The 25,103-nt window shown below is 42.9% G+C and overlaps 1 protein-coding gene across 4 annotated transcripts in view; it reads left to right on the top strand.

The window, feature by feature from the left end:
- RABL6 (RAB, member RAS oncogene family like 6) overlaps positions 1–25,103 on the top strand; it is a 61,471-nt gene that overhangs the window by 10,407 nt on the left and 25,961 nt on the right. For all 4 annotated transcript variants that reach the window (XM_075112064.1, XM_075112065.1, XM_075112066.1 and 1 more), the window contains 6 exons: positions 3,248–3,295; positions 10,296–10,348; positions 11,912–12,003; positions 12,876–13,016; positions 14,182–14,287; positions 19,923–20,026. In XM_075112064.1, the coding sequence (XP_074968165.1) occupies positions 3,248–3,295; positions 10,296–10,348; positions 11,912–12,003; positions 12,876–13,016; positions 14,182–14,287; positions 19,923–20,026 (544 nt within the window). The remainder of the gene's footprint in view (positions 1–3,247; positions 3,296–10,295; positions 10,349–11,911; positions 12,004–12,875; positions 13,017–14,181; positions 14,288–19,922; positions 20,027–25,103) is intronic.

Raw genomic sequence — 25,103 nt, 5'->3', positions numbered from 1 at the left:
GTTCTAACATTTATGTGATAAGTTTCTGTAGAGCTTGCTGGTTAGAGCTGACAGCAATGTGTGATGGACTTTCCTCAAGGTGAAGTGTTGCCGAGCTACTCTATCTGGAAGGCTATACATGAAATTGTGCCTTCCATTTTTATTTCTTTTACTTTGTAAAACACTGTATTGTTTCCTCAGTAATGATTTCCAGCAGTATAGGAAATCCCCCACTGACCTTCTTAAAACTTGTTTTAAAAAATAACCCCCAATGTTTAAAAAACATATTAAGGTATGTTTCCTGCTGTGAAAACTTTCCATCCAAGATGGGTGATGTGGGCACTATGAGAAATTGGTGCAGATCTAATTACCGCCCTGATGGCTGAGTTAATCTGTAGAGGAAAATTGAAGTTTGTTTTTCTTGTGATCATGCTCTCAAGCTACCTTGAATAAACATTATGAGGTAGCTGGCAGCAAGTATTTACAGATGTTAATTAAATCACTGTCAAATATTGAAGGATCCTTACATTACCTAATATTAGATGATTTACATTTTAGATGTGGAATTTAACCACCTTGTCATATCTTCAGAAATTCTATACTGGAGGTATTAATAAATGTAGAAGAATGAGTTATTTCTTCCTACTCACAGTTAACAGAATTACTTTTCTGTGCCAATTGTCTCTGTAATGGATATTTGTAATTTTTGTGTCCAAGTAAGTAGTTACTGTTTCTGACCCTAATATATGCTTTTTTAGATTATGCTAGTCACCAATTTTATTCTCGGTTTGGTAGTCTAGAAAGGGGGTCTGGCATAAAAATTGGCAAATGCTGTTGTTCAGATACTTTGAATGGTTTATAGCTGGGTGTGAGGAATGGCAGAGCTGCTCTGTCCTGTAGGATTTGTGATCCAAAGCATATGAAGTGAATCATGTAATTGCATGAGAGTAAATATGTCTGACTGCCTATGAATTCCTGGTGAAAGCAATTATTCTTATCTTCAGATGAGCTCTCTTGCAGCTGGCGTCTTCTCACACCTCTCCACTATTTTCTGGGAAAGCAATGTCTTGGTGTGCCACTGGCTACAAAGTACTTAGCCAAATAGCAGCTGAGTAGAGATTTTTTTTTTTTTGAGTGGTTTGATCCACGGGTTATGCTAAGCCGAGTTAGAAGGATGAATCTGCACTCTTTTTTGCTGCAACACGCCTTCCAAAGCCATTAAGGTGAAATGCTGCTCTGTATGAGTCATACCACAGCCAACACAGCAGCACTAAAGTAATTATCCTCTTGCGTGTTCAGGATAATCAGGAATGAAGCTGGTGATGAACAGGAAGAACTTACTGGCTATCAGCTAGCAGGAGCTACAGGAAAAAACCTGTGGAAAAATGGTTTTCTTGGATCTCGTGCAGTCAGTTTCTTTGTGAAATTCTGTTTCTCCCTTCAGATAAAAAAGCATAGAGCCGGTCTTTCTGGTTCAAACAGTTCAACTCCTCAGCTGTCTGGGACCACTGCTGTTCAGCAGGATGTCAGCACAAATCTTAACTAAGGGTGCATATGGTGCTAGGGTAAGGAGGTGGAGGTCTCAGGAGCTCAGGAGGAAAGTCCCAGTGCTAGGTACTGGGCCACCTCCTAGGACTGTTCTGCAGACAGTCTTGACTGTTGAGAGGTGCCAGGACTGACTTTGCTGGTCTGGCCGTCCCCTTGTCCTGGAGGGACAGCAGCAGTACTGCCAGTCCCAGCTGCAGGGTATGAGTTTGGCGGCAGACCTCTAGTGCTGATCTGTATTCCAGTACCTGCAGGGTCTTGGCGCACCCTGAACAGACCGCGGACTTGAGCACCCCATGTCCCAGGGAAACCACCCTGCCATGCCAGTGCCTGGGTGTGAGTAGCCAGCCGTACAGCTGGGTGCCAGGCAAGTGAGTAATGGGGAGTGGCTGGATTTTAGCCATACCTGATTTGATGGTCTGTAGAAATATTATGGGACAGAATTAATTTGGGGAATATAGAGCAGAGGTTTTAGGACTGCAGGGTGCTGTATGTCTGTTGTGTTTTCAGTCCCATCTGAGCCTGTGATACGCTGGGCCAGTCTCCCGTTAGTCCTATGACCCACTGCCCTGCTGGCAAAGTGGAAGCTAAACAGGAGTTGCTATGAGGAAAAACAGAGGCTGATTTTGCTTCATGCAGCATGTAAAGGATCTTTCTCCAGAAGCAGAGGGTCAAAGTTTTCCTTTATTCATAATATGTCTTTACAATATTTTGAAACATTTAAGTTAAGCCAACAGTGAATTCTGTAGAGGAAATGTTTCCTGTCTTGGCAATGACGCTTAGCTAAATTCTCATGCCATCCTATCAGCTTATTTTCTACTATCAGCTTATTTTTCTACTCTGAGACATTATCCTCCTATTCCATTGCTTTATGTTCAGAGCTGCTCCAAGTACAAGATTTTACTTTGTAGTCTATAGGATTTCCAAAAAGCAACTGTTTCATGGAACAACTTCGTGAAGGTTGGACTGCCTATTTGGATGCGATAAAAACATCTAACCAAAGCTGCCATCTGAAGGTTAAGCTGCTGGCTGCCAGTACCAACATGGTGTCTCTGGAGTCAGAATTTTGGTTGTCTTGCTTCAGATTTTAGCAACTCAAGTATTTGTTGCTGCTTATAATTTACTGATGCTGCAACTTGTTAAGATGCGAAATTGCTAGTAATATCTTATTTTTGACAAAATGCAACTTAAAATCTCAGAAAGAATGGATTTCTGTAGCTGCAGGACTGTCTGCAGTTTGTCACATTTATATGAAGATGCTATTAGTAAGGTTCATCTTTCTTAAATGTGTATATTCCTTTTTTTTCAGTCGTATGCCTTGCTTATAGACCAGACTTTATTCTCCAGATGAAATTTGTATCTTTTTTGAAAGAATATGGAAACTTCTGTATGTTAGGAAAACAATCTACACAAAATATTTATAACATGCTTCGAATCTGACGTAAAACATAAAGGAAATCTAGCTATCACTTATGTGACTAAGTCTTTCAGAAGTTCTTTAGGTAGCACAGTTTTGGTGTACAACTCGGACCTTCCACAGAGGGCCCTCTTCTTGTTACATCTGGATTTTCTTTTAACTCACTCAAGAATTACTTTCATTTTGATATTAGTCTCCGAGTTTGACAGCGTTGGCTTTGGGTTAGGCTCTCTGTAGTGAGCGATGAATATTGGTCATTTTACTGAAACCCTCTTCTAATACTTTGTGTTCTTATTGTGCTTTTAGCCACTGACGATATCGTTAAAGTTGAAGTCTGGGATGTAGTTGACAAAGGTAAGATTTATAACTTCCTTTCTAATGGCAATTCATTGTTCCTTCTCAGTTTTAATTAAAAAATTATATGGAATTCAGAAATACTTGCTTAATTCTACTTTAGACAAACGTGTCTGTCCTTACTTTTTCAAGTGCATGGATGTTATTTGTCATGGTTTAACCCCAGCCAGCAACTAAGCCCCACACAGCTGCTCGCTCAGTCCCACCCTGCAGTGGGATGGGGGAGAGAATTGGAAGAGTAAAAGTGAGAACACTTATGGGTTGAAATAAGTTTACTAATTGAAGTATAATAATAAAAAATTGTAATGTAAAGGAAAATAACAAAAAGAGAGATAAATAAAACTCAAGAAAAACAAGTGATGCCACCGTTCACCACCGCTGACTGACTCCCAGCCCATCCCTAAGCAGCGATCACTGCTCTCCAGTCAACTACCGCTGGTTTATATACTGAGCGTGCCATCGTATGGTATGGAACAGCCCTTTGGCCAGTTCGGGTCAGCTGTCCTGCCGGTGTCTTCTCCCAGTGTCTTGTGCACCTCCTCTCTGGCAGAGCACGGGAGGCTGAAAAGTCCTTGACTTAGTATAAACGCAGCTTAGCAACAACTATATCATCAGTGTGTTATCAACAGTATTCTCATGCTAAATCCAAAACACAGCGCTATACCAGCTACTGGGAAGAAAATTAACTCTCTCCCAACCAAAACCAAATACTTCCTGAAAAAATACGTAAGGGAGAGCAGAGTCTCCTATGTTAGAGCCCATTATTTGGAATCTGAACTTCAGATCAAGCCCAATATTCAGAAGCAGTTGTTTCATGTGCTCCGTGACAGATGAAATAGCCAGCTGCTTAGTATATTCAGATTCCCTGAACTTTACAATAAACGTCATCTTCTCCCCCATATAGTTTTATATATGCTTAGACAGCTACTGAGTTCTTTGTTCTGTTTATAAAAGGTCTTGCTGAGCTGTTTTTCTAAAGGAATGCTATTGTTAAATTGATAAAAAGTTATCTGCAGTGAATAATGTAGGCAGGAGAGAAGGATAAAAGAGAAGCCAATTACTTAAGTTCACTTAGGACAGAAAAGGCAGTATATTTAATCCAAAATATTTTCTAAATGCTTAGCCAATGCTTATTATGATGTATAAATATGTTTGCCATTAGTTTTCAATTTTTGTCAAAGTATGAAGTTCTATTTTATAAAAAATAGAAACCCAAAAAACATGTGAAGACACAATCTGGGTGCAGCGCACATCTGGATGCAGTGGAACCTGTTGCTAGAGGGGCTTGGGGTTCAGATGTAGATCTTAACAGCCCATTCTGTAGCCCCAAATTCAGGTATTGTTTGACTTCTAAGAGGCATTTTGTACCAACCAGGCTGCTGGTTTGAAGTATGAGTATGGCCAGGAAAGCAGCACTGCACATGAGCATCTCTTGCTCTGTGGGCTGTGCTCCTTGTTCATGTGTTTCTCTTGGTCAAATCTGTTGACCCGCAGTCATTGTAACTTAAACTTTTATGGTTTGGCTGCTGTTGCCTTTCTTGCAGCCCTAGCTAGGATCTGTGCTGGCACACACTCCTCAGCAGCACCGTGTCTGAGGCACTACCTCTGCTGTACCACCTGTTGCAACTTACACATGCGTTAACACCAAAAAATAAGAAGACAAGTACAATAGGGAGTGGGAAAGGGAGAAATTTTATTTGCATGTTGGCTAAATTGTATTTAAAATAGTTAAAAAGAAAAGGTAATTAAAGATCGCAGCTCTACTTCAGATGCATAATGGAGCCTTTAGGTTAAACTTGAGCCAGTAACTTTAAATTAAAATCCTGGGTGCTTGATCTTTTTATTCTTTTAAACTCCTTTAAACTTTTAAACTTTCACAGGGTAGACAAAACCTTACTTAGGTCAGAGTTATTGCTGAAGTCAGTCTGATTACAGTTTGGCTTTCAGGTCCTGGGATAACACGTGCAGGGCTGGAATCTGAGCAAAACATCTGTTTTCTTGCTGCCTTGCAACTTTGGTATGAATAGCCAGACGGTTAATTTGGGAATCATGTGGTTCCAGCATTTATTTCTGTGAATAGCTTCTCTGAGCACAGTCAGCCTCTCAACTAGAGACTTGTCATTTTTTTGGCAAAACAGATTGGATTTGATAAGTGCAGATGTTGATAACGGCTCTTCTGATACTGCTTTCATTTCTGACAGTGGAGCATGTGTTAGAAATCTCAAGGGACTCTGTTCACTCTGTATTATTTTGAAATAAAACTCATTCTGTTGGGTTCCCTACTTATAGACCACAGATACGTATTTTTATGTAATCAAGTGTATTTAATCAATGCAGTGTAACAATTCAGATCATCATGCTGTGACAAAATCAAATCCTGTCCTATTGCCATGGCGTTGCGGATTCTTGATAAGTACAACTCTAGGAAAATGTGCAAATTAACCATTAAGAGTGTGCTCATATCTAACTTTAATATCTCATGACATTTTTGTTCTTCCTTCTGTGTGCTTAGGACAAAAAATCCTCCTGCGTGATGCTTTTGGTGAGGGTGACACTACTCTAGACTGTAGACTTTTAGTAGTGAAGTATCCAGTGCTGCTGCAGCATAGTGCTGACAAGACCTGATCCTCCTTTTTTTTTCCTTGCCTACCAGATATCCTGGCTAATGTGCATATTTAGAGTTGTGCAGAATGCTGCATTTATCAGGCTGAATTTGGAACTGCCAAAAAGTGCATGTTCTGAATATGCATTTCAATATACGTTCTTTTCCAGGATAATTTTTTTTGCCAATGTTTCCCTATTTTGGAAGACTTGCTCCTTGTCAGAGAAAATTAAGAGACCTCTGCTTAAATTGAGATGTTTGAAAATGTATTGAAAACCTGATGTGGGGATGTAGCTAGACTGTCTAAAAGAGGTATCCATAAACTGCAGTTTTCAACTTTAGTCTTGTAAAGCAGCTTCAGCCTCTTCTCTGCCATGCAGTGCTGCCATTCTTCATGTCTCGGCGTGAACATGCAACAGAGGATTTGGAGAAACATAATAAGTTGCACCCTGAAAAACTTCACGTACATTTTTGCACTGAAGTTAAATGTGGTTTCACTAAGTGGTGTTTCCCCTCGCGCTCACCAGCAGCGTGCCTCCCCGTCCTTGTTAGTTCAGCAGTGTGCTTTGATTTTTCCCTCTGGACTCTCTGAGGAATGCAGGAAGCAGCTCTGTTGGCCCTGCCTGGCTGGTGCCTTGGTGTCATTTGTTTAGGATATAGCTGTTAATTTGGAAGTGTGGGGAAATCTGTTGTGAAAACTTAAAACCTGTGAGGTTGGTTAGTGTGCTGAAGCAGGGGGAAATGGCAGCCCCTGTACTGTACTGCTCCTCTTACCTTTTTCTTGACTCCTTGGGATTTCTTTTTTTTAATGTGTAGACTCACTGGAGTATAGACATCCCTCAGCCTGCTGTGTTCTCCTTAAAGAACGGGGCTCATCTGTGTAATGATGACATTTGTGAAAACCTTAACAAGTATAGCTTTCCCCCAGCTATGTATTGTACTGAATTGTGTGCGGTGTGCGTAGTAAATACTGTCTCTCTTGCTGCCCTTGGAACTAATAGGACATAGGAAAGATCTCTTTCAGCAAAAGTCACAGTCCTGACTCATCTTTCTGGCTTTGCAGCAAGTTGTGTAACTACTGCGGGTCATAAAACCATAACAGATCCTGACTGCAAAGAAGCTGCTTGAATGCAGGTGATTCAAGAACAGTTCTGATCTCCCATCTTGTAACTTCTGCTAGTCTGGTTCCTGCATCTTTTCTCATACACTAACTGAAGAGATCAAATAATATTTTTTTCTGTTGCCCCAAAATAGTATAAACTCTTTCCTTCAGATTGGAGATTCCTTTCATCTCCCTGCCCCTTCACCCCTCTCTCTCCCAGAGGTGCACTGCAAGAAGGAGGAAGGGTCAGAATTAATATTTCTGTTAGATGTCATAAGTTAGCACTGGGGATGCAAATATTCTAGACGCGTATTTTTGAATGGTGAGCAGAAGCATCTCCGTCGCAATGTGAATAGTATTTGTTGGCAAGCTGTACAGAATCCTTGCTGTCCTGCAACAAAACTAGTGGTACATATTGGTGCAGATGCTCTCAGGTGCTAGCCATGAACCTGGTTTTCTGGTGTGCAGTGAGAACTGTTCTTTAGACTTTGGGGTACTGCTGCAAGGTTGGTTTGTTTCAGTGTTGCTATTATGCCTGTAAATAAGGAGCAGTCATTGTTCTAGGTTGAGAAGCTGAGCAGTGCAACGAGACGACCCTTGGTTTCTAATTGAGGCTCCTACACATCAGTGCAACCTTAAAACACAGGACCTGGTTCATATAACACAGTCTTCATTGTGCACTTGCCTTTACAGGCTGAAATGCATCTTTTGGCTACATACATCTTGTCTTTATCCAGCTCATCCTGCAGTTTTGATTCCAAAAATAGATGCTGTGCATGAGTATGTACAGGCGTGCGCATCTCAGCTCCGTTACTCCTTATAGATGACCTCCTTTACAGCCATGATGAGCATCATGTAAGAATATTACTCATTCCTCTTGATACACACATAAAGCTATAGGCAGAGGGAGGCGTGTGAGTCTTATATTCAGTTTCAAAGCATTGGTTGTAAAAGTATCCAGGTTAGAAAGACACCTTGATTGCTCAGGATGAGAGGACCTGTGAAGAGTATTTGTGGTTGCTTGGGCTTCTGTTTCAATACCTAGAAATTTAGGTCATGCCAAGCATAATATAGCAGTAACTGCAGAAATAGTGATGTTTTGATGTTCAGAGAAGCCACACAAATGCCACTAACTTGAAATGAATGTAATTGAAGTGGGAAAAGGTAAGCACATCCTATAGATATCCCACACCTTCAGTTGTGCTGGGAAAAATCAGAGCCCATACTCGGATCCTCCAGGGAAACACATTTCTTGAGTGGGTAAGGATCAGGATTAATATTTCTGCTACTTTCAGACATCAACAATGAGATGACACAAGGGGGACAAAGATTTTTCTGTGATGCACAGAAGCACCCGCCAGACACCGTCAGAGTGTAGGGACTGGAATCTCCTGCTGCATCCTGCAGCGTTAAAACTTCCATGAATAACTCTGTATTTAGTAACTATTTCTCCTTGACCTGCGTGCAAAAAGAATAAAACGCTTTGTTTCACATGCAGCATCTGGTGAAACTGTGAATTTTATAAGTAGTCGCTCCATGTTAATCAGCGGAGTTGAATAGTTGGTGGAAGCTATTTTGGTCCCCAGTGCTGCAGAGTCTTAAGGAGCCAGTAGGAGGTTTTTTTGCGAGTGCATCCAAGCTGCCAAAATATTCTGTTGTCAGTGACGCAGAGAATTTCTAGATATTATCAGAAGGAATTCCAAGTCCCTGCCATTATAATGTAGTTAAGTCATCATTATTTAGACTAGGAAAATACGGAACAAAGTTAATTCAGAAGTACAGTTCTTAATTGCTGTCAGTAACATCTGAAAGATATTTGGTATCTTGAAAACAACTCCAGATCTTGCAGGGTTACTTATTGTGCAGTGCTCATCATGTCATAAAACTGTGGGAACTGCTGTACATAGATACAGTTTAAACAATACCTGGGGGGTGAGGACAGATTTTTTCATGGTACGTCCACACTAAACTTCTTTGGCAGTAGGTGAAAGATGTCCTCGCTCTTACATATTGAGACTCCAGGCAGTCCTTAGTGCTGAGCGTCTGCACCAGAAAGTCATCTTAGCTGATTGCCACTGCTAGTCATAGATACAGATACGTGGGGTGGTCTCTCTGCTGTGGTTGGAGGCGTTAGGATTTGGAAACGTGATTACAGTGTAACTGAGGTAACACAAAATTTTCAGGGAGCCTGAGGTTTAAAAATATCAACTCCTTTTCTGGGGATGTTGAACCAAATGCCAGTGGTGACTTTAAAATATTAGTCAGAACTTACCCAGTGTTTACTGAAGCTTTAATAAAAGGGAGAAGTCTCGGGGGTCTGGCCTTTAAGAGTAAGGGCAGTATTTTAGCACGTGCCTCAGAGGAATCAGATGCATTGGAGAGAAACCTGTAGATTCCTCCAGATAGGATTGTGGCTGTGGGACTGCAGGGCTGGTCTCTATAGTGGTTTTCTAGTGCCTTCTCCAAGTATTTAGCTTGCTGCCTCTTGCACTTTCCTGTGAGCTTAATCAGAGCTCTGTGCTCTAGCTTATTTGTGTGTGTGTCTTTAGAGCATGTGGCTTTGAATTGTGCCTCCAGAGGATTTAATTTCTGCGCTTTTGCTGGTGATGACCAGACCAGACCCGACCCTCTGGCTCTGGCCTTTCATGCACGTGTAGGCTGTCTCCCCTCTACTTTTCCACAGCCCGCTTGCCAGAGTTTATTTGATTTTGCTTGGATTTCCCCTTGTATAAGTTCTGTCTGTCTTTTGGCTGGTAAATTCTCATAGTCTCCTGCCACGCTCTTTTTTTGGTCACAAGTCAGCCCAAAGCACTCAATGGGCTCTATCACATTAATTTACAACACTGCTTCCTTCAGGTGAATGACATAGCACAGCGACATCATAGCATCTCTCAGGAAGGCTGCATATGTAGTTGTGCTGTTCAGCCCCACAATCTTTTGCTTCTTCAACACCAATGCAACAAAAAGTGCAACAAAGCAGCTTCCCTTTGTGGTCAGGGAGTGCACCGAACCCTGTATTACTCAGGCATTGTGACTTTATGCTGTGAAGACTATGGTTTAAGCTACCCCAGACTTTCCTTCTATTCATCTTTGAATTAGACTAGCTCGTATTCTTTAACAGGGTAGCTGGTGTTCTTCAGCAAGGTATGGCTGTCCCATCCCTCCTCGTTCCCCATGCTTATAGTAGAAGTTGGATCTGCTTTAAGGTCCTGTTTGAAATGCTATGGTCCTGCCCAGACCTATCCTGGAGTTCTCTGCCCAATATAATGCTTTTTTTTTTAACAATTCTTTTTAAGGAAAATGCAAAAAACGAGGAGATGGTTTGAAACTGGAAAATGACCCTCAGGAGGTGAGTCACCTTGAGTGCAGATGTCTGCCTCTTAGCAGGAGGCCTCTAGTCCACCTTTGGTCCATCGAGAGTAAGTTCTATATTTGTTTCTGCTTTAAGCTGACCTGCCAAGCGGATGAGGGGCAATGTGATCCCTGATGCTCTTCACTCTTTTGCCTGTGCATTTTATCCTCATTCGTGCCCTCACCACAACTTTCCCGCTGTTTCGCGTTCTGTCTCTCAGGAACGACTGCGCCCTAGATCTTTACTCAGTAGCTTTGTACCTGTCTTCACATCATCAGTGGCAGGAGGTCCTTTTTTAATGGACTCCTTGTGAGACCTGAAGAAGTCACTTGATTTCATGCTCTCTGGCTGCTCCTTAAAACTGGGCGAACAACTACCCTTTAACAACCTTTGAAATATAGAGGAGGAAGGGGCAGTAGAAGTGCTACCTAACATGTAAAAGTAAACAGAGTGGCTTCCTCAAGGCTCTTGAACAAATGTGTCTCCTTTGGATCTTCTGCTGCAGGGCAAAGTGCTGTATGGGAGACCATACTACCACATTCCCCAAACCACATTTGGGCTGCGGGTAGACTTCTATGGCATCTTTTGAAAAAGATGTATGATTTAATCCTCGGGGAAAAAAAATCACTTCAAAGGCCCTTGATCCCATGATCTCTGCTGCAGCTCTTAAAGAGCTTTATTGCTCCTGTTCATGTGTCAGTGCCCTTCAGGGCTCAGTGCATGGGTTGTGTTCTGGTACTTGCTCAATAACCGCTTTGTTGAAATTGATGGGAAAGGCAATGCCGCTGATGTGCAGAGAGCTGGGCACTTGGTTCCGGGGATGAGTCAGGGCAGTGAAGAGCTACCTGTTTCACCAGGGTGCCAGTCCCACTCAATCTGTGTGGTCAAATCAGGGGAATTTTCTTTAAAACTATTTTCCTAAGGGAAAAAGCCTCTGTGAGAACAGATACCACAGCTGCTTCTTCCTTTGCAAACATGGGTTTTCCACTCCTGGGAAATGAGTGAGAATTGCTCCATAGGCACCAAATTACAACAGGAGCCTTGGAGGTTGAATTGTGACCAGTACTGTACTTTGCAGCATGCCAAGTCCAAATGATGAAAAATCAGGTACTAATAAATACTTTCATTCCTGCATGCGAGAAACTCAGTAGAAACTACATCCTGGCTTTATGCACCGGAAGCGTTAGACATGCAGTCAATACTTGGGTCAGCGAAGAGATTAAATGAGAGCTGTGTACTCTGTCCTCCACCCTGTAGCTCATGTGGGGTTATGTTGTCAAGGCAGGATTTGAGGGTACAGAGGAAAGAGGAGGGGGTGGGTTTTAGCATTTGCTGTCAGACATGTTTTTTTCAGAGACTGTCAGGTGCTTCACATCCTGCTCCTGTGGGCAATGGAAGCTATGTCTTGCTTAAATGGTGATGATGTGAAATCCACAGATACTTCTTACAGTGGCTGTCACTTTACAAAGTTTGCCTATTCGGCACTGTATCGGCTGTGTTCTGTACAAGCCTGAAGTTGAATCAAGTTATTTACTGCTTCTTTTGGCTTTATTTCCTCAGGCAGAGTCAGAAATGGCTCTGGATGCAGAGTTCCTGGATGTCTATAAAAACTGCAATGGCGTAGTGATGATGTTTGACATCACCAAACAGTGGTAAGACATCTTCATCAGCATGCGCCACATGATTCTCACTTGTTTAGTGAAAACAAATGACTTCTAAACCTCCTCATTCCCAGATGGACTCTGGAGCTGGTAACCAGCCTAATGAGTTGAAGGAAGCTTGTATCTCTTAAAATTATAGCTTTATCTTATGACACATCTTTTAATATACTCCTCTTTTGGGCTTGTTTCAAACAAGCCACCTCCTTGTGCGCTTGTGTGCTGCAGTTTCTGATATACTGCTGTCTGAGGCTTGGTAATTAGCGCGATCCCAGGTGCAAAGAATGCTGGGCATATTACAAACCCATGCTCTACGGAGCACAAGGGAAAGGAGAATGCTAGTGAGAAATTCCCAGGAAGACTGGTATTAGTAAGGATTAATTAGAAGCCCTAGGCTGCATTAATGTACAGAAATAATGAACTGTTCATTTTGTACTTCTGCTGAAAAGGGTGAGAGACACGGAAGCCAGAGAGGAAAGAGGAGGTGGTAAGAGTTCCTGCTTTATATTTAAGCTTGCGTTCTACAGGTTTGGTACGGGTCAGTGAGCTGTTGACAGCTGAAGAGAGGGAATCCTTTTCTTCTGCTGACCTCACACAGTTTTGTAGGACTGAGAGAAATTCTGCTGTAGGAGATGTGAGGTTGCTGGTGGAAGTGGATTATTGAACTTGTCAAGTTGCTTTTAAATAAAGAATTATACAAACATATTTATGGTTAATATATTTCTCTGAGAGGGGCAAAGAAGCCACAGTCTTGGAATAATTTCGGAAAAAAATTCTTAGGTTTTTTTCTGTGATTTTTGCCTGAAGCTGCTCACAGAATCATGTTTCCCACTCATCCGCCTGTATCTTTCTCTCCTATGGTGAAGGACATTTAACTATATTCTGAGGGAGCTTCCTAAAGTACCGACCCACGTTCCAGTGTGTGTGCTTGGGAATTACCGAGACATGGGGGAGCACCGGGTCATCCTGCCTGGCGATGTGCGGGACCTCATTGACAATCTGAACAGGTAAGATGGCACCACGGTCACCAGCCGGGGAGCAGACCTCAGCTACTCTCCATCATCAGCCGTGGATAATTGTATTGCTGCCGTGTTTAAGATGTACATCACATTCACCCTCGGACCCTTTGCCTAGCATCTGGGCTTTCATAGCCCCGAGTAGTTCATACAGCAGCTTCAGTTTACACGATGGGCTCTTTTTACTTTGATTTAGGAGCCTGTACTGGGCAGACTGTTAGCTATATTCCTGGAAACAGTAAGCGCCTGCCAGCATGTGCCTTTCAGAAGTACTTTTCCCGAGAAGTCGTCATCTTTCTTGGATAGTCCTCGTCTTGTGAAAGAATCCTTTCCCGGCAGCACAACTGTTCTATACTCCAAATAATTCTGCTACGAGAGAGCCAGCTACTGCAGCTGTCTTCCTTGCTCTTCCTCTGAGAGCATCCCCACACAGCATTTACTGGGCACAGCTAAGTCACACGCCTCCTTTGCCAGCCAGGCAAGATTTTCCCTTATGCAGAGATCTGAGGCTCTCTGTTATTTAGTATAAAATATTATTTGTTGTTCAGGATTCGATAGATTATACCTTTTTGTGTGGTTTTATGTCTTTAAGGCATTTTTTCATTTTCCTGGTGTCTTATCTGTTTGTGCCCATGTCAGGCACACAGAAATGGTATCCATTCTAAGGCTTCATTCTGTAATGTCATAACTTATTTACAAGTTTAATGTTTTTGTGACTTAGCTTACAAGTTTATGTGACTTAGCTGAGTTTAATGCCCACTGCTGATGCTTGTGACTTAATGTAGGTGTGTCTGTGGTTTTAAAACATAATGTTAACTGAGAAATGAACAGCTTGTACAGCTGTGAAACCCCCAGTTTAGTAAACCAATGGCTCAGTGTTGTGACGTAGTATTTCTTAGCCTGGCAGCCCCGTGATACTGCAACACAACAACAGCCGGGCTCTGCCACCTTTCAGGAGGAATAAAGTGTGAATTTTGTGTGTAAACAAAATAACAAGTCCCTAGCAGAATGACCTGCTAGCCTACATTTGGGGATTGAGGGGTTGGCTTGTAAAGGATTGTTCACGGTATGTAGTTCAGCAAGTGCCTCTTCTGTGTCTGTGCAGTCCTTGTCCTTTGTACAAGTTTTCTCCTCTCTATTTATCTGGTTGAGACAGGCCTCCCGGCTCCTCATATTTTCGCTATGCTGAGTCTTCCATGAAGAACAGCTTTGGCCTCAAGTATCTGCACAAGTTCTTCAACATCCCCTTCTTGCAGCTGCAGGTAAGACAGAGGGCATTTCCCTGATGTGCTGGGTGGGTGGGACAGATTTAATTTTCTCTGTCTCTAAGGCAGGAATTTGGTATTTGGGGTTTCTTCTGTTGCTGAAGGTTCCTGAGTAGATTTGTTTTCATAAGAGTTTTTAACAAAATTATGTTAGTACGTTGGTGCCTGTGCCTTAAATGTGTCTCTGCTTGCAAGAGGATGCTTCTCTCCTGTGTTCACAAATGCTTACCTCTGGGGAAGGTCTCCAAAGTGATGGCAAGCACTGTCAAGAAAAGTGCATCCAGTGGCATAGTTACCAAGTTAAAAATGTTACATATTCATGTTTGTTAAACTTTGTATTTAAATTCTGTTCAGTTAAAACTCAGAAGAGATTTGGTGATGAACTGAACGGTTCAGGTACAACTGTTGCTGAAGATCTTTACCTTAATGGAAACTATGTGCAGGGGATCCAAGCAGATCAGATGCAATTCTTGTATTTCCTTCATAATTGAGGCTTCTTGGGTGGACTGAGTGAGGAAAGGCAAAGGCTGAATGGGCTCAGAAGGGTGGAATTCTCAGCTGTGGTCTTTTAGAAGAGGACCTTTTGGTGTGATCATAAAGGCGTACTTTGGGGTCAATGTCATACACTTCTTGGGAGTACATATGATGTTGTATTGTCCTCTTTTGGACAGAAAAAAAAGGGCAGTTGATCTTCATTATCTTTCACCAGTACTTGAAATGTCTGTGTGTATTTTTGTACAAATAATCCCCCCTGAAATGCTAGTTCAGAAGAAGCTTGGATATATCAGCAGATGTTAACCACATCCTCAAGCAGCAGAGCAGAAAGATCCAGGATAAGAAAAAGGAATGTATAAAAACCCAGTGAAACAAGTCAAACAATAAATTTTTGAGGAGGAAGTTTTAGAAAACTCAGATATAAACCCAACTTGCTGCTCAGTGGAGGAGATCGAAATCTACCAGCCTGGTTAAAAGGTTGGTTAAATGTTTGGTTTTTAACCTTAGCTCCTATGGTAAAGTGATGTCTTTGTGGAAACCATGCAGAATAATTAGTTCCCAGGTTACTTTTGTCAGTTTTGTAGATCTCTCCTTTGTTTCTCAAGTAGATGTTGATAAGAGACAAAGACATTAGCACAGCCTTCCTGCTAGATTTCATTCTAAAAGCTGCTAATAATGATACTGTTAACAATCAGTATATGCGATGTTTTTCCTAGCCATAGTTGTAAGCAGGAAATATCAAAGCATTCATAGTATCAGGTTTGCTTGGAAGCAGCTTTAGGCTGCAGGTCTTAGGGGATCTTTCATTTAAATGTGCTATGTATAAGTAAATGTGATCTATTAATTTGAGACTGAAAGCAATTAGGACACTTAGATAAGGTAATTGGCCCTGAAGCCAGAGAACTTCTTGGACCAGTCTTGGTCTTCCGGGAAATAGAAAAAATAAATTTATTATAACCTTTAGTTGTTTGGTGAGTCTGGTGACAGTTGCTTAGGAGAGGTGAGGGAGATGGGATGACAAGCCCACATCTACTGTCCTGTTTAGTGGGCTCAGGGTAGCACTGGGGGCAGCCCAAAATGTGCAGGTGCCACATAATGAGACTCCCAAATCCTGTGTTTTTCATGTAATGTAGTTAAATAATTCAACACTGCAGAAACAAACGTCAAAAGACTTCTCTTTACAGTTTAGTTCCCAAAATGTGGAAGGGTAGATTTGGGTGGACACATGTAAGCCGTGCTTGTAAGTATGTTTGCTCTGTTCTTTGTACCTTGACCCGGAAGGTGGCAGTTGAGGAGGTTATCCTATGCCTGTCATTCAAAGAGACAGTGATCAGACCATAGCTGCCTGGCTTTTCCTTTAAAACAGCAAGTGCCAAAACTAATTCCTGCAGTTCTGTGCTCATACAGGTATTGCAGATGGGTGCTTTTCTGTGCATTCTGAAAAAAAATCACAGCACGGGATCCAGCGTGGAGATTACGTGTTTCATTTCCCCCGGACGTGCAGGAGATCCATGGCCTTGCCGTTCTGTGCCGAGGCAGGTGACACTGTGAATTCACAGGCTTTTGGTTGCATCCCCCAGGCTTTGGGGCTTTCCTTGATGTCAAACTTAAGCCAAGGTGTGCTGCATTTAGTTTTCTCAGTGCCACTTGCATTTGTGCCACAGGTTTGTTAGAAGAGCTTCATGCTGCTCCACCACAGCTGCTGCTGGGTGGCTGTGGGCATTTTGCAGCTCCCAGAGACCCGCTGGGAGTCTTGCCTTTGAGTGCATGGGGAGCCAGGGCTGGTCCCGCTGGGCCTGATTAACAACCAGTGCAGCCTGATGTTAAAATTTGTAGGAAAATCACAGCTAGACTTAATTCCTACAGGTTCTGCTTATACCTTCAGAGAGACTTGCCAGTAACAGGCTCCAGAAAGGAGTGATTTCTGTGGTACTTCGATGCAAAGCAGGGTTAAAGGAGAGGAATGCTACCAGGTATTAAATGCACATATAATTTAATCAGTCTCAGTTGACCTCTGAGGTTTCTCTGTGTTCCTCAGCCTAGCCTCCCGCAGCTCTCAGGGGGAGGAGTTGTTCAGCTGTATGCAAGATTCCACACCGTCCTTCAGTGGAGTTCGTGTTCAGTGCATCGGTTTTAAGTTGCACATTTGTGTTCAGCTTACAGTCATGCATCTTTCATGAAGAAAGTGGTAGCTGAAATTCACACCCCCTGTGCAGACCACGGCCCCTCTAGCAGCCTGGGCTCTTCAGTTATTTATCAGTTCCTTTCCAGGGGAAGGATTGTCAAACCTGAGAATGCAGTTTAGCTGTAGGTATTGCTGGTGGCCCACATAATGTGCAGATGTGATCAGGGCAACTGGCCTTCGGATGCTGCACTGGAAGGAGACAAAATTCTGCGGACAGTAGAAATTGCCTTTTCCCAGGAAGCGCTTGAAAGTGGCATTCAGCCAAAGCATTGGTCTGTAGCACATGATTTATTCCCTTCTGGGTCATAGCTAAAAATAAGTTGTTTCTTTAATGTTTTAATACCAACATGGTAAAATAGAATTTATTTTTGAAGTATTTGGAAGTGCATTATTAGTAGTGAGTTTTTACAAAATTAAATGCAACCGTCTCTTAATTAAATCTAAGTTCCTAATTTACTGTAATTGTGCAAACTGAAATAAATACAACTCTGGTACATGTCTTGCTGCCAAAGTATGAGGAAAGGCTAACCACTTGTTTAACAAAAGACATTATCTAAGTGCCCAAGGTAGTTATTGAAGAGCAGTGTCCCTTCTCTCTCTGTTTACTCAGCTAATTTGCTCAGCTTTTATTTCACTCATGTTAGGAAACTGAGCACAAAGCAGCAGAAAACTTGCTCTTTTTTGTCTCATTTTTTGCTTACACCATATGAATAACATAAAAGGGTTAAATCTATTACTTCTAAAACTTTGAATTTCTCCTATCTTAAATTCTAAAATCTAGAATTACTTTTAAAATCTTGATTGGTATGTCTCCTGTGTAGCATGTTTCGCTGAAACTTTCTTGTCTGTATACGGCCATAAAGGGAATTTGAGTTAACTAATGACTTCATAATTCTTTGTATACATGTTAATTGAAGTCAAGTTTCCATCTGCATAGAGCTTATGAATATGATGAATAAAAATTACCTAGCAAAGGAAATATGGATCACTGCAAGCTCTTCATAATAAAGGTAAAAATGAAGACTCTAAATGCCTTTGAAGCAGTAAATTAGCTTAAATGATCATAGAAGTGCTTAAATTTCAAGAAAGACTGTACCTTCCAGTTAATTAGCATGTTTAAATGTTATCAACTGCTATGAATCACCTGGTCTTGTAGTACAAAATAAAAATTACTTAAGCCTTGCTTGCTTATTTAAGTCATGGTAGAACTTGGTATAAATCAGCCTGCTCCATGTAGGGCCCAGTCTGTGCCCTGACTACTCCCCGGCACAGAGCAGCGTGGTGTGTTTTACAAAAGGCAGACAAATTACTTGGTCTTTAAATTTGTACACTTTACTGGTGGCTCCAAAGTTGTCGCGTCTATGAAACTGTATTGTCAATTGAGACTGCCATTGCTTTATACAAATGTTTGTCTTCCCGTAGGGATTGCATTCTGTAAGTGTAGATTTCCTTTTGTGCTTTTTACTCCAGTGGGATCTTTCTGCAGTGAGTGTATGTGTTGTCAAACATGGAATTAAAAATTCACCACGGTTATCAATGCTAAACTTCAAAAATATTGTCATAGTAGGAGGCTTAAATATACGTTGAGGATAAGGCACTTATAAAAGCAAAAACCTTTGCAGTCTGGAGGAAACCTGGGGTTTCTCTTCTGTCTCCTCCTGTTGGGGCGCTGGTGCAGCTTGGCAGCCTGTGGAGCGGTGGACCCCACCTCAGTGGGCACTGTGCAGTGCCGCAAGTCACTGGATGTGTCTCAGCACGAGCCGTCCGTGCTTCCCATGCCATCTAGTACGTAGGCAGTGCGAGAGGGAGGGTTGATGCTTTCAGGCACTGAATGTTGTGGCTTTTGGCTCCAGAATTCAGTGTGTGAACTGACTTGCGTGCCCCTTGCTCGGAGCCTTCCCAGGAGGCAAGCGGGGTGCCAGTGGTGGGAGCCTGGCCATTGCTGGTGCCCGTGTGTGTGACTACAGGCTGCACCTAAGCAGAGGGGAAGGGGCTCTGGTGCAGGGATTTGTACTGTGGAGTGGGGCGGTGGCCACAGACAGCTCTAGCCTTGGCCGGGGGATCCTGAATCATGTCTCTGCAGAAATGGATGCTGTGTTAGCTAGGTCTGTTGGGCAGGCAGGTGAGGAGGCTGGTGCTGGATCTGCTGTGGGTGAGCCTTTGGAGCTGGCCATGCCCCAGCAGGCTCAGCGTAGTGCATGTAGTATTGATCTCTTCTTGTTGCCATCTGGGCTATCAGGAGGAGCATCCCATGACCATTTACAATTGATTTTTAGCCTTTTAAGTCAGCACTTCCCTTCAGCTGAGGTTTTTGCTTGGATTCTGTTGGAAATATGGAAAGGGAAGGACTGAGTTAAGCTACTCTGTGTTACATTAGTGAAGCCAACTCACTTTATTGCACACTTGAAATGGACCAGAGTGTCTGTCCCCCATCTGTGGGGCAGCAACTGAAGGCAGAGAGGCAGTGACTTCTAAAATTTCACTGAGCTGACAGGTTGTGCTCCCTCATCTACCCTGACAGTAAGAAGAAAATTACTGTGAGGTTTTGCATCAGCTGGGTCCTACTTATGGGGGGACTTCTTTAGCACAGGGGAAAAAAGATCAGAATGAATGGGTTGCACAGCTGTTCTCTGCAGGATTTGATACTGTTCTCCAAATGCAACTGGCAATGCTGTGTATGAAAATCACACATTGATTTACGGTTGAGTATAGCTTGCAGAACAAGTTACTTTCTTACACACAGACTTTCTGGATTAACATACTTTTGCTACTGCTTCAGCTTCCCTTTGTACTTCTGTATTTAAACTGAACACTGTGAGGGGGACCAAAGCTCCTGTTTAATTCATTGCTGTGGGTAGGGTGGTGACACAAGATCTTGCTGCACCCTGTGAATGCAGAGATCTGTTACAATGACCCTTCCTGCTCAGACCCAGCTTATTTTCCTTTCTTCAGAGGGAGACGTTGCTACGGCAGCTGGAGACGAATCAGCTGGATATTGATGCAACTTTGGAGGAGCTGTCAGTGCAGCAAGAGACAGAAGATCAAAACTACGAACTGTATGTTACTGAGCCATCTTTTCTAACTGTTTTGTTGCAGTCTAGGTGTCACATGAATGTTGGGCAGCCCCAGCTCTGGCGCTTGGCTAGACTGAAGGGTCCAGCTGGTGGCATTTAGGGTTTCTTTGGATCTTGTAAAACATCACTTTTAAGTGGCATCACCTGAAATAAAGCTTGCCCCTGGGGATCCCTGTGAAAAGCTCTGGTTCCTACAGGCACATGATCTGTGGGAGGGCAGCGGGGGTGGAGCTAAGCAGCACCCCTGGAGGCAAGCACATGCCGAAGGCATTGTTGATAAGGGTGTTGCAGCCTCTGATGCTGAAAGGGGATGTTTTCCGTCTCTACTGCTCAGAACACAAGTTGATTCCTCCTCTTCTGGCTATTGCATTCCTGTGTATTTTGTGTCTTACTACAGGCAGAAAGTAATAGCAATAACATTGTTGGCTTTTGTTGCCTTTGAATGCTTCTAGACTCCTGAGTGCATTTCTGATTTGAAATAGTGGCTAGTTCCTGCTGCCTTGTGTTTGTTCAGTGCCTTGTCTGTTTGCTTGCTGCTTGAAATGAGCTTTTGCTGGATTTAGCCCTGCAAAGCCAGTACCTCTGTAGCAGAGTGAACAGGAATCTCTTCCGATTTGTATATTGTTGACAAATGTGTTCTGTGAATTCCCATTGCAACGTCTTTATTGCAGTAATGTGCAAGCCAGAAAAATCAACCCCAGAATGAATTGGAAAAAAGATTCTTTACAGGAAGCTTTATTTGGAAGCTGGAATCAATGATTATGAAATATTCATGCACAGCCATTTTGACAAGCATTTTTCAGACCAAGTTTCAAGTTCTATAACCTTGGTCAGTGTGTCTTCCTTTGAGAGCACTGAAATACCCCATATGCAACAAAGCTGCACTGTTTCTAGAATGTTCACCACATGCCTTTCCTTAGGGACTGGTTAGTCTTCTCATGCCTTCAGCAATTCCCTTGACATCCCTACTCAAAGGACTGGGTTGCGTGGGCTGTGCTGTCAGATTTTTTTTCCAGTATTTTGGTTTATACTGCATCAGTAACGGGAAGGTACTTAAGAGTCAAGAGTTGGCAGAGCCGTTCCAAACTACACCAGGAGATCTTGCTACTTAGTCACCTCTCACCCTTACACCAGCATTGGCATTTGCTGGACCGTAATATGTGCCTATTCAGCTCACAAATCCAGCAGAAAACTGTCTCCTGCCATATCTGCTTCTGGGTTAATCTGAGTTAGGCTGGCTCTGAGAAGCACCTACTTAACACCAGAACTTAAAGGAAGCAGCAGCAGCAGTATGGTGCAGGCAGAGGTGGGGATGGCAAGACCTCCTGGTTCCAGCAATGGATATTAGACTGGATCATCCCATCCAGTGTAACTACGCCAACTTATACCATTTTATAATATTGGTGTGCTTCCAGTGCCAGAGAGTGCCCTTTCTGGGTACCTGCTCCTGCAGAAGTACTGTGATGACTCGTGAGCATCATTTGCAATGCGGTAGACTCCAGAATCCTAGGGCCAGGCTGGCCACATTGCTCTAGGCATTGAGCACTGACAAGTCAAAAGGTATGTTCTTGCCTTTGGCAAGCTCAGAGGAGCTTTTGGTGCAGTTGGTGGTGGCGAGCATCACCTCAGTAGGAGCCCAAGTCATCTGCAGAAACTCCAAAGCCAGATAAACTTTTGGCCCATGTGTCAGTGCCCTGTTATTTTCCAAACTAGTTCACGAGCTCAGGAAGAACAGGAGATGGGCAGGGTAGCTGTCCTTCTGTCCTGCAGGATAGCCTGCTGTAGCAAAGCACTGCTGCTCGGCTGCTCGGGAGGGCTTGCACTGCAGGTGGCTAATTGCACTATTAGGCTACATAATTGGCTTAACATGGCATAAGAAATACTTAGTCAGGGTACCTGACAGAAGAGGAGTTGCTAAAATGTTAAAAGCAAGACATTTTCCTAGGATTCTGGTTTAGCAAATAAACTGACGTTTCTATGCAGCTGGCCAACTTCTGTTTTCACTTCAGCTACTGCACATTTATGTCTGTGTACTGAGACCAATGTTCTTTGCTTTCAGAAAATAACACTTCTTTATAGAAAGGTCTTTATAATATCCCTGGATGCTTCCTGCCTTGGGCCACTGATCCCAAAGGAAAAGCACCGGGCCATGTCATGTCTGAGTATTTTGATCACACTGACTAAAATAGAGTGCTATTTTAGGATTTTTGAGATTTTTCCTCTGCGCCTCAGGTAGAAATGAAAAGTGTTCATTTCAGTGGCACCTCTCTGAAACAGGTGAGCTGCTGAGGGGTTACTTCAACCCCAGAGTTGAAAAGTATACTCTTCCTACATTCTTTTTTTTAATCCATGCAGGAGCTCATCAGGCTCAAGTCCTTTAGCCAAAGTCCCAATTTAAAGAAAAAACCACACCCTTATGGCAAGGAACTAGGTTTTGGGTAAAGTTCTGACTCTTAGTAAACAGCTTAGGCTGGTGAACAGAGTATCTGCAGACACAACGACAGCACATGGTGGAAATTACAGCTTGCAGTTGTGAGGCAGGTCTGCAGTGCTCATTATTAGGGCTTAGGGAGGTCCTTGCATCGATGTTTCAGATGCCCATCATTTTAGCATTATCATGTTTAACATGCTACTGCGGTGGATGTCAAAATGAACACTTGGTGCATTGTCCTCTGATACTCACCCGGTTACATACAGCATGTGTGTTGGTGCAGTGTGGCTTGTTGACCCTTGGCAGAGGTGAAGCTGCTTCGATTTAGACAGTTTTGGAAGTTCTGCTGTCAGTCAGCACAAACTGCCCAGCAAGGTGGGGTGTCCGCAGGCACTTGGGGCTGCAGGCCACGGTGGGGCTGCTGCAGCACCTCCTCCAAGGCAATTCCTGCTCTCCTGCCATAAAATCAGGCCATGGAGGAAGGTGAGGTGACAGTGCCAGACATCTCAGTTATTTCATTCACCCCCGTGCATGTCTAGTAGCTGCTCTGTCACAATGACCATGCTAAATTTGGATCAGAGAACAAGAACTCTTCCTCCTCCTTCCAGCGGGTACCCAAGGACAAAGTGTCATTACTCTAAAATGTGGATCCCGGAGAAAACACGAGGTGGCACACAACGCTGCCTCATCTGCCTTACGTAAGGCATCCCTGGGCAGCCACTGGCGGGGCTTTGCCTGTGTAAGACACATTTATATGCTTCCAGCTCTTTCCCTTTGCTTACTCTCCTCTCTGCCTGCCACACCTCTTGCTCTGGTACTTTCCCTGTGGTTTCTCAGATTTTGTTTTCAATGCTGCTAAAAACACATTTCAGCCCTTTTTGAGTTCCTGAATTCTTATTAAACAAACAGCAATGACTTTTTTTACTCTGTTCTGAATTTGTACTTAATTTGCTCAATTTTTCCATCTTTAATTGTACCCATCTTAGCTTCTGCCACAAGGAAAACTTTTGATGTTCAGCGTGCCTGTTCCCTCACTGAACAGTGCACATGGAGAAAGCTTTTGGGAAATTGTGGAAGCTCTTCCTGCATATTAATTTTTTTTTCAGGAATAAGCTGGTGGTGGAAACATTTGCAAAAGTTAAAAAGAAGCAGATTTAATGTATGGTTTTCATGGGCTTTTATTTTGGCTGCATTTTTTTCTAGAATTACTCTTTAATATCAAATGACTAAATTTAATTTCAAGTGTTAAGTTATTAACTCTCTTTGAATTTACTTTTTTTTTTCCCCCCAGGGATTGATATAAGTCAGTCAAAAGGAATACTGAAGTTATTCTTTGTGAGATACCCCATCTTTTACTCTTAGTTTTGAGAAGCTTCAGGAAATTGTCATCTATCAACCACTGTGTGATTGTTTGATTTTTAAGCGCTTGAAGTCCAACTCCTTCACAGGAATTATCTGTAATAAGAAATGAATTTTCAGATCATTTAATCCTCGAGTTTAAGAACTCTTATGCAAACTGTTAGTCAGACTTTGTGAAAATATATTCAAAGCAGTTGAACTTCAGATTATCTGAGATACTGGATGATCCAAGCTACAACTTCTGCAGCAGCAGGACCTGTCCCAGGTTTCCCAGGGAAGTCCTCCTGGGTCCTTCCCCAGCAGTGCCATACAGCTGGTGTCTGCACTGTCAGGGGATCCTGGATAGCCAGGTGCTACTGTCCAGGTAGGGAAGATGGGGGACCACTGACTGCAGAAAAGCATTTGCACTCTCCTGATGAGGAGACTTCTTTTGAGAGACACGTTCCCTGCTTTAAACAGCTTTATTCACTACAGAGTCATTGATTGGGTTTAGGGGTTTTATTTGCTTGTTTGCTTTGTCTGCAACAAGCACAGCTTGTAATTTTGCAAAGACTGTGGTACTGAGTAACCCCAGCACTGTCTGGCAGGAGGACCTGCTGCTCGAGCTTTTCTCCAGTGTCTTCAGCTGTATTGAAGTACAGGTCTGAATCACACCAGCTAAAGGCTGAACTACTAGTTAGAAAAGTAAAACCACTTTTGCTTCCTCTTCCCCTTGCCCCACCTTTATCATTTCTGCTTGCAGGGAATCACTGTTGCCATCAGACAGGTCGGGAGCCAGTGTGTACTAGATGGGACTTGGGTCATGTTTTTTGAGGGGTGCTGCATTGAAAATTAACCCTGTCATTATCGATCTTGCTAGAGAAGCGGGGAACATGGAGTGTGTCCTGTATGTTGTGGACAGGGCATTATCCTGCTGCATCCCTTTTGCGTCAAGTGGAAGACCTGAGGAGCTTTTTGGGAAGGGCTGTACTCTCCAAGGCCTGGGCAGAAGGATTCAACCTTGCTTGGCAATTGATTTCCCACTCAGGGACCTGGGCTTAGGTGGGAATCAGGTTCAGTACTTTTAATGAGCCCAAAATAAACATGTGGAAATCTAACCCTCAGTAACCCCAGTTAAGTTGATGTCACATGGCCTATTAATCTTCATTTTCACAATTAGTAAAATAATGCGAAACATATATTGCCACATGAAATAAATTTGAAAAATTGATCACAGAACCAGGAGCCAAAAAGCTTCAGGCTGCTCCCGTCTTCAGTAGTAAATGAACC

Source organism: Phalacrocorax aristotelis, chromosome 17 (assembly GCF_949628215.1).
Source record: "Phalacrocorax aristotelis chromosome 17, bGulAri2.1, whole genome shotgun sequence".
Lineage (NCBI taxonomy): Eukaryota > Metazoa > Chordata > Aves > Suliformes > Phalacrocoracidae > Phalacrocorax > Phalacrocorax aristotelis.
Note: the sequence above shows the minus strand (reverse complement) of the source record. Positions and strands in the feature narration are given on the sequence as shown.